Source organism: Periophthalmus magnuspinnatus, chromosome 7 (genome assembly GCF_009829125.3).
Source record: "Periophthalmus magnuspinnatus isolate fPerMag1 chromosome 7, fPerMag1.2.pri, whole genome shotgun sequence".
Classification (NCBI taxonomy): domain Eukaryota; kingdom Metazoa; phylum Chordata; class Actinopteri; order Gobiiformes; family Gobiidae; genus Periophthalmus; species Periophthalmus magnuspinnatus.
The window spans coordinates 20500279-20518208 of NC_047132.1; the positions used below are offsets into that span (position 1 = coordinate 20500279).

Here is a 17930-nt window from a genome sequence, read left to right on the forward strand (position 1 = left end):
TTTTTTCAAGATGCAAATTGTGGCCTTGTTCACATGCACACCAAAATCTGATAAACTGATTGGACCTTTGATTACTCAAATGACATGTAAACTGCAACATCTGATGTGAGGAATCAGAGGGACTACGATTAGAAAGAAATAACACGATTTTGCTTTTTACATTTCAATTAAATAATATTATAACTCAAAAAATCTTATATTAATCGTATTTTCAGTGTGCACCTCACAGCAGCCAGCGTGACTTCATCATACACATTACATTTTAACTTCTAATAGTCCTGTTTAAAGTTGGCTATTGTAAATTAGAATATCAAATCTTTACATGCAGCTAACTATCAGTGTTTTTGATTGAATTTCACAAGCGGTACAAGCATAGTATCCCTCTGCTAACCCAAAAATCTCACCCATTTACCTAGTTTACCCTCACAAACGTGGCATACATGTCTTATGAAGGTCACATGAAGTAGATTGCGCTAATGCAGGTCCAGTGACTCCAATCACACACACTCCTCCTGTTTAGTCACGGATGTCCCCTCGCATCTCTCACTTGAGTAATAAAAACAACAAATCTTTCCAGGATCATCCCATCCCATCCCCACCTTTCAGACCTCTAAGCCCTCCACTTTGAGCCGAGTTAGTAAAGGTTAAGCCCCACCACTTGGTTCATAACAGCTGTGGTCTTATCTTTGATGGAGGAAGGGCATCTCTTTTAAAGTGAGCAGAGCTGACCGGACAAACAATGGCAAACTGTTGGTGCAGGACTCAGAGCAAAGTTATTACAAGTGCATTCTTTTGTGGGCGAGTTGTAACCATTTAATTAGGCACCACTAGCTTGCCGTCACATGCTAAAAAACACTTACAATTGTTTACTATACAAGAGTGAGTCATGTGTCTATATATTTACATGGAAATACTGCAGATTCAGGAAAGTAATCTTGGCTTAGAAATTGGACCAGAAAGTTTTTTAAAATATAACTCTCAACTCCTTACTTTGGAAACCACTGCTATAGGCCTATATCACAGTAGATTTATGTATTCATGTATGTATTTATTTGCATAGCCTTGAGTAATCTGGGGTTATCATTTATTTTTAGGTTTATTTTTGAAGTTTTTGTACAATATTGCTCACAGAGGTTAGTTTCACCTTTAGTGTTGTTGTATCATACTGCCCTCTAGTGGTCAGTTACAATAAGAGCAAAAACAAATGTCCCAGTTAAGTCTTGAAGTTGTATAAAACAAAAATCATGTTGTTCTAGAGCAGCCTATGGTTAAAAATAACATCAAACAGTGACCACAATTAGATTTTAAAATGAATGTGACTTCGATCAAATATTAAAGAAATAATAAAGCATACATTTCAATTATATCAAACAAATAAGGACAAGAGCCGTGTCATATGTTTGCGTCATTATGTACAGCTGTTTATTTGTGATTTCCCAGAACATTAGTATCTTACTACATACATACAATGTAATCAACAAACAATGAATCAACAGAAGAGCTAAAGACAGAGCGACAGACAGGCGGCGGACCTAAGCACGCACAAACTTATAAGATACACTTTAACACTATTGGTGTGTATGGAGCTGCTAATACTTTACTTCATCAACAGCGACGCCATGGCAACGGTATATAATGATTTATAGCTTTTGTACTGCATGGTGGTGTAAGGGAGGGGTCTTATCTTGGGACTCAACTAAGCTTTGAATATTTTTTGACATTTTTTGAATATTTCTGAGCAGTAGTTTGAGATTCAGGAGGCCACAGCTGCTGCAACTTAGTTTTTTTTTTTTTTGTTTTTTTTTCTAAATCTGATCTGAGACAGGGTGTGTTCACATGCACACCAAATATCTGATCATTATCTGATTTCCGGAGTTATCAGTATATGGAAATTTCATGTAAAAACAGTTAAACCTGATGTGTAATCTGATATGTGATTTCTTTCTGACTGGTCACCCCTACATTATGCAAAAAGGCCAAACTAATGTGGCAGACAAAACTGAAATAGAAAATGTAACACATTGAAAGAATTATTTTAAAATTAATTATATAATAGTCTCTCTAAAAATGCTTGTAACTGACAGATGTTGTTTCAGATTTCTCTTAAATCCAGAATGATATCTCTGTATTTTTTTTAAAATACAGATTGATATCAGTCTGGTCCCCACACCTTCTGTTGTGTCTAAATCCCAGCCAATTATGATCTTTTTTAAATTTATTTTTTGTTCAGTGACGTGTGTAAGCTTGTCAAATATCATTAACAAATCAAATCAAATCTCTCTCACTTCCGGGTAACAGAATGTAGTGCTTCTCTCACTGATTCTACGGAAATAGGCAATGGTTTTCAGCCCCCAGTGAGATTTTTTTTCTTTCTTTTTTTTTTTTTTTTTACCATGTATGGCCCTGATTGGCTATTCCACCAGTCAGTCAATCGCTCCCATCTGAAAATGAGGAAATTCACCAGTGACCAGGCAACTTGTGCATGTAAACACACCAAAAATTTGATCTAATTATTGGGTTAACTGATTATTGTTATCCGATCTTCACTGGTAAATATACCCACTTTCCATTTGAATTCTGAGTTCTTTTACAAAATATAAACACTGGATAAATACTGTCAAAACTACAAAATACCAAAATTCATAATGATGTTTAAATTTCTATATAGTAATACATCCTTTCATTAACATTAGTAAGCCTATACAGCACATGACCTGCCATGCACAAACTACTGCGACACCCATACAAAAGCTGAAGCATCTAACAAATGTATGGATCTGAAGAGGAGCAAACAGCAACTGAAATGTAATATGACTCTCTTCACAACAGTAGTATAACAACAGGTCGCCCCCTACTGTGTGACCCCTGATATTGTCCCAAAATAAGGCTGTGGGTTCTAGGCACACCAAGGTACAACTGAGCTGAGCAAAATATGTGCATTTCCATAAATTTTACAAACGTGACGGATGATTGCATGAGTTACATACTAATACCAGAGATTATTATCACAAATATTGAAAATAAAATACAAAAAAATATGAAAATTAGGATGTAGCAGAGAAAACGCAAGTGCATCATTGGCAAAGAACTGCTGGTGAGAGAGGAGTGCACGTAAGACAAGTGCACGAGTGTTTCTGATTAGGCTGTTGGTGTGTGTGCTGTAGTGTGTGTAGAACGAGCCAGCGAGGTAGCACAGAAATGAAAAGGAAATGTCCAGATAACAAGCCAAACTGACAAAATACCATGCAGTAGAGGTGCAACTATCCTAAAATCCTTGCACTTGATTTAAAGGTGAATTATATAACTTTTCTGATGGAGGGTTCACCATCTGTTCTGTGGAGATGCTATTGTTTTGTATCATGGAGACACCCAGGGCAAGTTATAGGTCACATCTGTGGAGAGGTAACCCTGCACACAGAATGCATCCTTTAGCAGTAAAAATAACATTGAGGTTATACATTTAATACAGTGCTACAGAGGAACATTTAGAGGCAATGTAGATGAAGACAAACTGGTGGTTGTCCTTTCTCCAGAAAAGTTACATAGTGCATTTTTAAATTCACCTGGAGCCAATCACAAGGCGGCTGACAAATGACATTGCCTTACGTTTAAAGAATATGTTTTATTTACATGGTGGTGGTCCAAGGTAGAGGTTTCAAAGGTATTCATCTATTCATCTTTTCACTTTTTTTTTTTTTTTTTTTTTTTAAATCAAAGCGTTCAACTCCTTTGTTGACTTTGTATAGGACTGGTCTGTGACACTAGGATTTATAATGCACTAAGCTATACAGGTTCTACCCTCAAGACGAGTTTTCAACTGAAACTGCCCTGCCTATGATTACAAAAACTGTGTCCAAACCTGTGCCCAGATGACCCTTGAAACCTTTCTGCCTTTTTTGATTTCATTCTTAAGCCACTAAATCCAATCAGAAAGATGAATGAACCCCTTGCTTTAAGTTGCAAGATTTAACAGCTAATTGCAAAAAATGTGATAGTAGTGGAAGGTTTTACTAATGTATTGATGCATCTCTACTGCACCTGCTGACTCCACACGTCAGCCTGCATATCTGCATTATGCATAACAGCCCACTGACTTTATCTAAAACAGAAAAGCATCAAAAGCATGGCAGCCACATGAAAGTATGAAGATATATTATAGTAAAACATGTCAGAAGGCTAGCTGTGTTGTTGCTATAGCACACATATCTGAAGAATCGTGAACATAAATGCAGCAAAGAAAAGGAGAAATAGAAGAATGCAGAAGCATGTGGGATTTAGAGGACAAACAACATTACACGTACGTTTAGAATGTAAGCTGGGATCCCAATGTTATGAGTCCTGTCAGACAGAAAGGTGAGATGGTACAAAGGCAAGTGTGAAACAGTTACTATGTTGTGGCTAATCCTTATGTAGGCATTGTTGAATTTCAAAAGAAATAGTCAGTTACATTTGTGTCTAGTTTTGCCCTGAAGTGTGGACAGAGGGTCAGAGAACTTTACATAGGCCCAACATTTGTGAATTAGCCCATTCTAATATTAACCTACTGGTTTGAAAAAGCCTACAATATATTTAAGGCATATGTTTAAGGCTGCACAATATATCACAGTATTGACTATGCAAGAAGATTTACAGCAACACAAAGTTTAAAGTTTTCTTAAAACATAAAAAAAAAAAATTATTCAAGATTTCCTTATTTTCCTTATTAGGTCCAATTTTAGCCTTGTTTTGGACTTAGTATATTCTGTCTCTGTACATTAACTGATTTTTGTTTTAATTTAACCAAGATTATTATTTAAAAAAAAACAAAAAAAAAAACAACAACAACTATATATTAAAATATAGTACTACTATTATTTTATCAACACAAAACATTGTTGTTGAATATCATATCTTTGCCAGTATTGTGCAGCCCTAAATGAAATCAGTCTAGAATTTTCACTGTAATTTCTACTTTCAACTTAAGCAGCTAGCAACACTGCTAAAATTCAAGACATACTTTTACATTAACCTAATGGTATCTATAGAAAATAGCAGCAAGAAATATGCAGCCCATTTCTTCAGCAAAATATTAACATTATACTCAAAATCCCAAATGTGTTTTTTTCTTCAACCACGTCTAGTCCACACTTCTGTTATGACAATCCTAGCGATGGCTAATTGTTATGCTAACCCAGAGTTGAGGTAAAATTGTCCAGCATCCGAAGAAAGAATCAAAGAGTTAAAACTGTACATAAATGACAAAAATAGTGTTAAAATATATAACCAACTGTATCCTATTTAACAATCAAGCTGCAACAAAAAAATATATGTTTATACTGTCTTGAGTATGTGCTGAGGGAGAGGTAGTATGTTGGGGTAACTGCAGCGCCGAGTTGAATACAGTTTAAGAAATGAGGCAGAGAGGAGGAGCGAGTGAGTAAAGCAGAAGTTAACATTGAAACACACACACACCGCTCTGATGGTAACTGAAATGTAGTTTGAGCTAAAATCAACACTGCAAAGGTTTCGTCAGTATATGTATGCGAGTGTCTGCGTATTGACTTTATGTTTGGTTCCCTTGAAGGCTATTGTACATACTGTAAATGAGGTATTTGATTCCAGCTGAGTGAGGTTTTTGTAATAAGGCTACTGAGGTGGAGCTGCTGACCTGGGTTGATGGCAAGGCGGTGCAGGGGAAACCGAAAGTGGGTTTAAAGGGTTACATCATCACAACATTGATAATACTGTAAAAATGAGCATTCCAAAGGAGAAGTAAGAGAGTATGTAAGATTAGGTTTTTTTTCTTCATTGTGGTTCATTCACCCAGTCTTGTTGATAAAGATTAACAGGATTCAGATTGTGTAATACTACATATATTAACATTTTTGGAATTGGATGGAATTCATGGTTTCAAGGTGCACTATGTAACTTTCCTAGTAGAGGGTCCGTCACTGCTTTGTCTCCATGGGAATGTTTGCGCTTTGGCCAGAATGTTACACAGTGTAGCATTCAACTCAGCAAGAGACAAGAAAAGGCAACTGCACCAAGTTACAGGTCAGATCTGTGGAGAAGCGATCCAGCTCACAGTAAGAATGCAGGCAGGTTAATTGCCATACAGTGGAACATTTGAGGCAAAGCAATAACAATCAATGCAATGAGACAAAAAGGTTGTGGACCCCACCAGAAAAGTTCCATAGTGCACCTTGACCAGACGAGTGAATTTTATTTGGTGGCATTTGTACTAAATTCAAGTTGTGTACAAAACCACTTTCAGCCCTTATATTTATATCTGAAATTCCAGATATACTCTTACTAAACTCATTTTATAATAAAAAAATCTATATTTTGTGGTACATCAATACAATAAGTAAGTAATACTTATAAATAACATATAGAATCAGATAATGCTTTTGCCACATATATATGCCACATATTAATGTCCCACGTATCATTATGGCTACACTTCTGAAACTCTCTTCAAGAAAGTATAAAAATAACTTTGTAATTTGATACAAATTATAACTAGCCTCAAAACACAGGGTCTATGTTGATGCTTCTAAAATACATCAATGGGAAAGTGCAATGCAATTGGGTCATTTGGTTTTAAGGAATATTCTAAATTCTGTTTTTGAAACCAAAATACTGCTTTCTCACTCCAGTGTAGGCAACATATCTCATACGTACTTCTCCTTTTACATATGATGCGAAATACAAACCCATAAAACTCCATTCAGTGTCCCCTGTCTCCGCCCTGCTTCCATTTGATCAAACAGGAGTTGTAGATGCTGTTTGAAAGTCCACTTGCTAATCTAACAATGTTTTGATAAAACAGAACCATAGGAGCTGCGATGTATGATGGTGACAACGATACACTTTGGGTTTTAGGAGGCGATATTTTTTGTCAGTCTCTGCGCTCTACATCCGCCTGTGGCAACGTGTCCTTTTTGAAAACAAAAACAAAAAACTCTGTACAGACTTACAGAACATACATTATGCTTTCTGGAGTCCAAAATATTGTTTCTGAAAATCCATTCCTGCTTTTGACTACTTCACAGTTTCCAGCGGCTTAAGTCCAATCCGATCCCGTCAGCCCTTGGTGTGCCACGGTCGATTCCAGAAAAGCAGAGCTGTTGAAGTTAAAGCTATGAATCCTGCTGTACATTGCTATTGCAGAACAAAGAGGTGGTTAGATGGTCAATGGTCAAATAGGCACGCACATGCTGTTGCTATACGAGTCAATATAGGCAGTGTTAGTTTGTTTGATTGTGTCGGACATAGCTTCATAGTTGCACAGCTGGAGACCGTCCAAAACTCTCCTCCAAAGTGTCCCATAACAATCTCAGAAGAATCCGGGTGAAACTATCCGAGTGGGGCTGGAGCAAAGTCTCCAAGGTCCACTGCTCATCTCTGCTTCATTAGAAAACGTCTCAGCGCAAGCATAGTAAGACAGCAAACTCTAATAACAGAACAATCTTGAGGGAAAACACAATTGAAAAATATGGATTTTCTATATAATTGTCCAGAGCTTATTGATTGACATGAAAAAGAAGAAAGCCGTACATCCATAAGCTGGGAATGGACAGAAGGGTGGCCCTTGTCATGTGATACAACCAATAGGGACACACTTGAGTTAAAGCCCAGGCAGACGGAATGCTTAAACCACCAATGGGAATGTCATGTGAGAGAAGCTACCAGTGACTGGTTTAGAGGACTTACTCTTTAGCTTATAAATATTATGTTAGGTATATAGATCTAAACCCAAACATCTTGGTATTCATTTTAATAGTGAAGCCCTTCCTTCATGTCCTATTCCAAGGTCTTTTTTCCTCCTACCACTTTCCAAGTGCTCTGATTTACTGTATTATATGTCCACGCATCACAATAATCACTGGGCCAAAATTTCTAGTTATTTGGCCTTGCCAAAAAGTAGTACCATACATTTAGAAATGTATCATATAAGTGCTAAACGTTGAAATATTAAAACATAATAATAAAGTCATTTTCATTAATTACCGATGTAACTGATTAATTACCAATATTGTCCTTTCTTTGTTTACATGGACATGACCAGTTCCTCAGCCTGGTATGTTTTAAAGTCAAATTGGTGACAGCATCAGCCCCAAATGAATCCAATTTGAAAAAAGCTCACCAAGTCCCAGCTCAAGTGTATTCACATGCTCTGTTCATGTCTAAATAAAAAATAGACCAGAGCACACTCCTTCAGTCCATTCATTCTGAGTAAAACAGAAAAGGCATCTCCTAGTTGCATATAGTGCTGTACGACCAGAGCATGTCATCAACTGAAGTCTTAGTATTTTAGCCTACATTAATCTCTAACTATGTACAAACCTATAGCAAAGTGGTATTTACAGAGTTTGTCCACAAGGGGGGGCTCCAGGCCTGTTTGAAGGGCGAGCATGCACTGTGTCCAGAGAATGAGATATGATATGTAGTGATGTCCCAACAACATCCAAAACCTCGCTTATGTGGCTGGTGTACAGACAACAGATGTGACCATTTGTATATGAAACAACTCCCATACTATTGCCCCCGCTTCAAAAATTCCCACTAATATAGTATACATGTTATATGCTATTGCTACCATCTCTATATCATGTTTTCTTAAGGCTAATTAAATACTCATGTGACTTAAGGTGTCAGTTTTGGAGATTATAATCATTTGAATAAAAAAATGAAACAGGAATGGAGAATGGGTAATTTATATAAAGTCCCTTTAGCTTAGTTGTACTGTTATATTTTAGGATTATATCACAGTGATGTAGAGGTTTGAAAACAATCTCTGTCAGATTTGATTGTAAGCTTACGCCACACACACACGTAAACACTGATACACGCGATCACCAGACAAACTATTCCCTGAGGCAACAGCAGCTAGTTGGCTTGGCTCCAACTATCTAGCTCCACTCAGTACAGTTACATGCATGGCTATTTCAGACTATGGGACAGCTGGATTTAGCTATGGCGCATACTTTTACCCTAAAGCTACTGTAGTACAATTCCCTATGTGATCATGTGGTTAAGGGCTACATAATCAACATCAGATATGAAAAGATTACTTACATTGCTACACTAGCTCTTTAAAGCAGTGGTTTGAAAATATGTATTTTTCTAATTTATGTAATTATGTATTTAAATCTGTCCTAGTCCAAAGATATGAAAGTGAATCTACTGCCAATCCAAACTCAAGAGTAAGTCTGTCTCAGGCAGTGGGTCAATTTCCTCCACATGTGTAACTGCACTGACGGTCTTAGCAGCAGTCTAAACTATTCCGACAAATATTTTGGATTATTCCCGAAAACATGGCGTTATAAGTCAGTCGTCAGACTTCACAGGTCCAAAGAGCAGACAGTGCATGTGCTCCCCTGTTCAAAACCTGGCAGCGCCCCCTTGTGGTCCATCAATACTCTCATACACTGTACACATCACAAAAATAGACTCCTGGCACACTCCGTTCCTCTGCACATATTTGTCTTCAACACATGATAGAGGTGGGGCCTTCAGATCCTCTATGTCAAGCAACACTCATTACTGTGCTTCAACAGAAGCCACCATGATTCATTCTCTTAAATATAGTTCTATAAAGATATTTCAGCTTATTGTTATATATAGCATTATACATACATTCTAGTTCATGAAGACTCCCTTTTGATTTGAAAAAGGGAACTCCACCTGTAGTAATGTCCCACCTCCTCTACTCATTTCTGGTAATTCTCTTCACGACTCTGAGATGCTCTTCTTTGCACTTTCTTATCTGGCCATCTGATTTTCTCAAAAACAATAAAACAAAATATCAATCTCACCCAAGTATGTATAAGCCCTGGCCTTTGAAATACTGAATAAAATATCAATGATTAATGATATATAGTGTGTAGGAGGCTAATTTTAGCAATGCAGCTAGCATTAAGCTCTAGCTTACTAGTTGTTTTAAGATATGCTTAGCCAATCCTCTCTATCCTGGGGATGCCGTGAGGATGGAAAGACAGGTGGACACAAAACAAAAGGAACACATATGTCCAGGGTAAGTGGGGCAAGACAATCTTTGGGGAGAGATTAGGGTAGTTGATGCTAGCCACAAGGTTAATGTTGGTATAAGAATAATAACTGCAATATTTTTGCAGTGTGTCCGAGCTAATTCCAGCGGTGAGTTCAGAGGAGGAGGTTATAAGGGCCTGTACAAGCCTGTACGGTGATCCACATTTCTCCTACATTTGCCGGTTTTGGTGGTGGAGAAGGCTGTTGAGTGTTGAGTTATCCATTCTGTAATGTCCAGGTAGGGTGTGTGGATTGGAGGAGCCTGAGCTAGGACACTTCGCTCCCGAACACCTCCAGGACCAGCGGGGTGAGCTGCATGCTGTGCTCCGGCTGGAAGGACAGTGAGCGGTACTGCTTGGAGTGCTCCTCGTTCAGGCTGCGTAGGTCGGCTAGCTTCTGGATCATCTTGGCGTAGAGCAGGCGTCCTCCGGGGTGGTTGACTCGTATGTAGGCCTGCAGAGCATCAGACAGCCTGTCCTGCAGCTGCTCCACACGGGCGTGGTCCTGCACTCCGGGGCGGTCTGACACAAGAGGAAAAAACGTTAAAAGTCAAGCTGAAAATGAGACAAAAACCTGGCCAAACCTCCTTAGGCAAGACATTTCACAGACACACCATTTTCATACTAGGCAATGTGGGTGAATGATTGGTGGTGGTCGGAGGGGCCAATGGCAGCTTCGCACCAAATGCACCAAATTGTAAAGCAACTTGACAGAGATGAGATCCTGTGGTTCGGGAACCACAGGATCTCATCTCTGCTGTTTGCAGATGATGTTTTCTTGATGGCTTCTTCGAGCCAGGACCTGCAGCAGGCACTGGGGCGGTTTGCAGCCGAGTGTGAAGCGGCTGGGATGAAAATCAGTTCCTCCAAATCCGAGGCCATGGCTCTCAACTGGAAAAAGGAGGTTTGCCCTCTCTGGGTGGGTGGAGAGCCTTTGCCTCAAGTGGAAGTGTTCAAGTATCTCGGGGTCTTGTTCAAAAGTGAGGGAAGGATGGAGCGTGAGATTGACAGGTGGAACGGTGCAGCGTCTGCAGTGATGCGGTCGCTGTATCGGTCCACTGTGGTAAAGAAGGAGCAGAGTCCAAAGGCAAAGCTCTCGATTTACCGGTCAATCTACGCTCCTACCCTCACCTATGGTCATGAGCTCTGGGTAATGACCGAAAGGACAAGATCGTGGATACAAGCAGCCGAAATGGGTTTCCTCCGTAGGGTGGCTGGGCGCACCCTTAGGGATAGGGTGAGGAGCTCAGTCACACGGGAGGAGCTTGGAGTAGAGCTGTTACTCCTACACGCCGAGAGGAGTCAGCTGAGGTGACTCGCGCATCTGCTCAGGATGCCTCCTGGACGCCTCCCTAGGGAAGTGTTTTGGGCATGTCCCACCAGGAGGAGGCCCCGGGGAAAACCCAGGACACGCTGGAGGGACTATGTCTCTCGGCTGGCCTGGGAACACCTTGGGGTCCCACCGGAGAAGCTGGAGGGCGTGTCTGGGGTGAGGGAAGTCTGGGAGTTCCTGCTTAGACTGCTGCCCCCGCGACCCGGCCCCGGATAAGCAGAGGAAAATGGATGGATGGAACTTTGACTGAATGGAAATGCACTATATAAGACTAATGCATTATTATTATTATTATTATTTAAAAAGTGAACAGTAACAGCAAATGTTTTTTTGTTTTTACACCAATCTTATTTTGAAGTCACAACATCAGCTGAAGTCACAACATCAGTGCTTTGCCAGTTTTACATCTGATCCCCTTCTGCTCCCAACAAGTCCAAAAGACAAGGGCTTTTACTAATGCTCGCTCTTCTATAATTATATACTAAGTCTATTATTAACTCATTGGCATAATGATAATAATAATGATGCCTTGCACTTGAAATGCACTTTAAAGGCTTGTTGAAGTCTCTCAAAGCACTACACTGTAGTTATTATTCATTCACCCCATACTTATGTAAGCTACTTATGCAGCCACAGCAGCCCTGATGTAGACTGACATGCCATTGGTCCCTCCGACCATCACCAAGCACATTCAAACTAGGCAAGGTGAGTGACGTGCCTTCCCTGAGGACACAACAGAAATTGGTTCAAGCAAGTGCTCTAGCCACTGATCCACCGTTCACACTTACAATTCATGTTAAAGTGTTAAAATATCTATGTGCTCCTCTACTATACAGCTGTACATGGCTATTAAAGCAAAATAAAAATGAACCCTCTAGTTATGTTGTTTTGAAGCATATATTTGTAATCAGGTAGGTCTTTCCACCAGGCCCACTCTGCTGTTTAATGAAAGTGGGTCACGACATCAGACATGGCTGCAAGTGTTGGCCTGGTGGTGGAGCACAGGCACAAAGGGGCAGGTACCTGGGGAGAGCAGACAGATGGCCATCAGCAGCACGTGTTCCTCCTCGTGAAGGTTCAGCTTCTTCAGACCCACCTGGAACTTCACCAGAGGCTCCAGCAGCTCCAGAGTGTGGCCCGCTGCACACAGAACAGTGACAGTCAGAAACATGGGATAGTTAACATCTGAATCTTAACTGAACATGTCTAAAGAAGAACTTGATCCTGAAACGTTACATTGTGGTGGTATTAAAATAATAAAAAATTGGGAGCTCCAGAGAACTCTAGTGTGGATCTGTTCTTGTTTTTCTACAGTTAACTTCTGAGGCTGGTGAAATTGGTCCAATTGCGGTACCAGATTGCAAACAGAATATTACACTGCACTGCACTACACTTTGAAAATGATTTGGAGTTCATTCGTTGTTATGAGGTGAATAAAACTATAATAATGAAGAAAAGAATTCACAGTTTTTGTGCATTCTAAATTCAATCCACACTACAGCTGTCTTGGGGTGGACAGAAGTGACAGAGTAAGGACCGAAGTCTCAGAAAAATGGCAAACATGCCAACTACACACGTTATAGGAGGCAGCAGAAACTAGAGCAACCAGATAAAGCCTACCCCTCTGTGAGGATATGTCTTTGAGTTTGGGTTGAAGACAGCATTTTAACATGAATTACTCATCTCTTGTTTCACATTTTACCACTTACAAAACAAGTTCACAAGGCTGGTTTCTCAGAAACATATCAACTATATTTCAAGGTAACAGATGAGTTTCTCTTTGATGCACTACTGTTTGTGTCTCAATACAGTTAGATGAAGAGATAACTTTTTGACTTGTTGCCATAACACTCTGTGTAACACGTGAACTGCCATATTTCTGCGTACATAGTTTAAGAAAATTGAAATTTGTAAACTGTATTATTGACATTATAGCTTAAATGTTTTTAATCTATAATCTCAATAATAAAAATTTTCTTTAAAAACTTTCTTTAAAAAATACTCCATTCCTAGTTTTCCATGCAGGCTGTGGATCCTTGTAAAAAAAAGTGCTTAGCCTTACTCACAAAAACACATTTTGGAGTGAAAAGCCTGGCCTGTTTTGCTCTCAACCCTCAATGTGTGAAAAAATAAACCTTGTGTGCTTAGTGGTCTCTTTATTGCTTCTATGAAAATGCCATCTTCACAGTAATTTGCAGAGGAACGTAGTGTGTGGGTGATCCTCCGAAGAACGTTACATAAAGGTGCATGTGTCGTCAGCGGCAACAAGGGCTGCTTCTCTGTCCTTGAGAGCGTGTGCATCGAATGAGTGTAGGGCTTCATCTATGTTCTTAATGTGAACAGTGGGAGCGCTGGGGAGTTGATGGGAAAAGAACAAGCAAAAGAAGCTATAGATAATCAATATGTTGTTGGAGGATTTCTGTCCCATTACACATCATGGGTCTTTGAGGATCTGGAAGTCAGTAGTTGTAGTTCCAAAAAAGCAATGCTACAAGGTTAACAAAATCATAAAAAACGAACTTGAGAGGCCAAAATCTTATCTAGTCTCATTCTTGAAGACCCAGTCTTATGAATTTTCATAGAATTTGAAACAGGAGAGTCAGCCAGTACCTTTAGTAACGTCATTGATGCAGTATTTGAAGTCGGGGCCTCCACAGCTCCAGGACATATCCTCCAGGCTGAAGGACTGGTTGGAGCGCAGCATGATGATCTCTATGGCACTGGACTTCAACAAAGCGATCTGGTCCTCAGGAGTCAGATCTCTGCAACATGACAAACTTACATTTAAAAACACTGTTCGATTTTGAGTAAAATCCACAATATATAGCTTGTAAATCTGAGTATGCACATAACTGACAACATCATTTGGAACAGTCCTCCAAATTATCAGTAAACTGCCATTGCCGTTTACAAAAATCTTATGTGATGTAATGACTTGTAATTGTTTTAGATATCGCTGCAGTTCTAATGTGCTTTGATGGAGACCCATGGTATTATGAAAATATTATTCCCCAGTGATTACAGTTGGTTTGATTAAGGAGTGAGTTGGAAAAATAGGTACTTACAAACATTTATCAGTGGTAACCATCTAGTCGTTTCGAGTCCTATATAATGTTAGAGAGAAGAAATAAGCCTAAGGGTTTGTGTCTTAAACAACTAAACGCAACAGGTATTTCTTTGATCTATGTTATAATGTTTTTTTCCTCATCAGACAGGATAGGATAATATCATCCCTTTAAAGACTATCACACATCCCTATGTATTTTAACATAGAGCAGTGGTTGCAAAACATCTCAAAAGTGTTTCTTAATTAAGTTATTTTTTTTGAGAAAGATTTACACATGAATGGCCAATCACTCCTCTGCCGTCTATTGTGAATGAACCACTTGCAAAACACAGAGAAATAAATAGACATTTTAACTATTGTGCACCATTATAAATTCCCTCTTCATTAAATTGATTTGCACTTGTCATTTTCTACAGTCCTATTCAATCCTTTCATTACAAAACCACTTTGGAGAACTGCCACTCCACCACCCACAGATGTATTGGAACAGCAATATGCAAATACTGCACAATGTGCTGTGGAAATTAGTTATAGAACAGAGACTTCCACAAAATCCACCATCTGTAGCTTACATTATTCCACCCAATTCCTGTGTACATGAACAAGGACAGTGCACAGAGCGTGTCGGAAAAAAATAGGTGGAATTTTCCTGAGACTAGTCAAAATAAGAATTCTCGTCATCTGAAACTCACAGCTCATAGATAATCTGTTTATCTTTCATCATTTGTTTTTAACATGAGTTTACGGTAAAAGGAACGACCACAAAACCTCAAAGTTCATGCAGTATGTGGTAGTGACTCAACCTACCAACTTAAATGTACTAGAATTTTGTATTGAATTAAAGTTATAATTGTACAGAACACTTTCACTTGGGCACTATAGTTCTTAATGTTTAGATTACTCATTTTTAGTATTTACTCATTACTCACTCAATGACACATTCTGAGACATTTTAATGAATGGCAGCAATGAAACAATAATCTAACCATAATATTGTGATATTTGTAGCATTAAAGTCAAGACAAATTGTCAGCTCTCAATTACACTCAAAATGCCTCTAGTGGTTCTAAGCCACAACCCAACCTTAGCCAACACAAAACAGAGCAGTAACCACAGTACAATTATGAATCTGCTAAAATAATTTATATTGCCTAACTTTTGTTTAACAATATGGTTAACCATTACAAAAGTACACTTTTTTTCTGTTGAGTAAAACATGACATTTGTTATTCACCTTTGGACGGGAAAAAACTAGTGCTGGTCTGGCAATATTAATAGCAACAGTCTGACATTTTTCCCCCCCTTGAAATTGAAATTAGGGCTACACAATATATCGCTAAAATATCTATATGACAATACTGGCTGTTGCGACAATCAGTATTCCAAGAAAATAAATATATCGCCACAACACAAAGCTCTCTACTGTTGTACTGTTTTTTGAAAGTAAAAAAGGCAGATTTTATTCATGATTTTCGTTATTAGGTCCTACATTAGACTTCAGTTGGTCTTGGTTTTGTCTCTTAAGTTTTTAATTTGACTCAGTTTGACTAGTAAACAAAGGCATCTGCATTTTTTTTATTGTGCCAAAATGTATATTAAATATCCCAATAATATCGGTAGTGCAGTACAAAACATAGCTATTGAACATCGCATCTTTTTATCATGTCATGCAGCCTAAATTGAAATGTACGAATTTGAAGCCGTAGCACTAAAAATAGTGGGACACTGCATGAGGGGATTAGGTCTATTACGAGGCAGTGGGAGGTGTTCCCTGGACACAGACATCGCTCATATACTTTATTAAGCTGCTGTCTGGATGTGCATACATTCACATTGTGTCTGGTCTGAGCTCAGCGTGTGATTATGAATCTGTATGCCTCTCACGCTGTCATTCCTGGAAGAACCTGTTTGTCTGAGCCCATCTCAACCAATTACATTATCTGTTACCTTATGTCATTAGTGTATGTGATTATGGTTCAGCAAACACAGAATGCCTGAATTTTACATTTCAATATTTATCACAAGGTAATAAAATACAAAGCATGTAGTTTTGTCAGTTTAAACTCTTTCCATTTTTGGATCATTGATTATCAGTTGAAAAAAGTTCATGAATGACCACTATTATAGCCACTAGCTGTACAAAAATAAGAGAACAACCAGAGGCAGTCAACTTGTGGCAGAAAGTCCGGTTTCTTTGTGGAGTTGTGAGATTAAAATCAATACTCGGTGGAGAGAAACAGAAAAATTGGACAAACCAAAACAGTTCAATCAAGGTTTACCAATGTCTAAAACCTGCTTAAAAGTGATTTAAACTTGAAAATGTATATATCACTAGCATATGCTAGTTGAAACAATGAGTGCGTTCTATGGTAAAATATGGTACAGTATCTATAATAATATAGTTAATATTGATTACTATCTGTATGGGTTGGGACATTTTTTTTACCCTTTACCTACCTTTAACTTTACTATAACTTATCATAGATGTTTGGGCCTTGCTAAACATAAAAAATCTTAATATAATAGAATATTATATAATTGCTATGGGCAAATATTGGTTATTTGTATTGGCATATCAGACCATCTCTGATTAATAACATGGGTAAACTGTTTGATCACACAGTACCTGAATCCTGGGATCATCTTGGCAAATCCAATGACCTTCTGGATGCTGTAGGACACCAGGTCAGCCAGATGGGGCAGCATTGAGAGCTTTGTGTCATCCTCACTGGAGTCTGGACTGCTGGCACCATCCTGGTACATCATCAGCAGGTTACTGAAGTTCATCTTACTGTCCACAGACTCTGTGTGAGGACAAGGCCAGGTAGAGGAACACAGAACACAGCAAATGACTCACGATTTGAGTAAAAAATAGAAATTCACAAGCACTAATGAATCTCTTAGGTTTTATAAATAGAAGTTTGTGTGTAATGAATAATACTTTTCAGAGTACGGATGAATCGTTGCTCTGGCCTTCACGGGTTTAAGGACACAGGGCAGTGTATTCAACAAGGCACTGTGAAACATGTGTGAGGAGAATGTGATGTTTTCTGTGTAAAATCCCCATGCATTTTACAGTCGTAGCTAGTCAGAGAAGCACTAATCGAGGTCGAGTGAATTTTGTTTACCTGACCACACATTACTGCATTCACGTTTAGATATAGCAATATTACATTTACCTTTTGAAAACAGTGTATTTGGCTTCCACTTAGATTCACTTAGTTTCTTTATATGGGAGAGATCTACTTTATTGAGTTGATATGTACAGAACCCTCCCTTCCTATTTTTTATAGCTTGATTTGGTCATAAGTGTTAAATAGGCCTGTCATGATAATTACTATATTGACTTATTGTTCTACAAATGATAGATGCAAAATTTAATATTTATCGTGGTTATTTTTTTCTACTACAATAAGATTTGAGCTTCTAGATAGGTTGAATAAATAACTTAACTGCAATGACTCATTATAGGCACAAATTAAAGTGTTTAACAATACTG

General features: G+C 38.6%; 1 protein-coding gene across 4 annotated transcripts in view; it reads right to left on the reverse strand.

Moving 5' to 3' along the window:
• Window positions 1-1395: 1395 nt before the first annotated feature.
• The window catches only part of LOC117373139 (vitamin D3 receptor A), a 74032-nt gene continuing 57497 nt past the window's right edge, over window positions 1396-17930 (reverse strand). For all 4 annotated transcript variants that reach the window (XM_055222873.1, XM_033969025.2, XM_055222874.1 and 1 more), the window contains 4 exons: window positions 17058-17235; window positions 13975-14126; window positions 12388-12504; window positions 1396-10553 (listed from right to left, as the gene is read on the reverse strand). In XM_055222873.1, coding sequence (XP_055078848.1) covers window positions 10300-10553; window positions 12388-12504; window positions 13975-14126; window positions 17058-17235 — 701 coding nt within the window. In that variant the 3' untranslated portion in view covers window positions 1396-10299. The remainder of the gene's footprint in view (window positions 10554-12387; window positions 12505-13974; window positions 14127-17057; window positions 17236-17930) is intronic.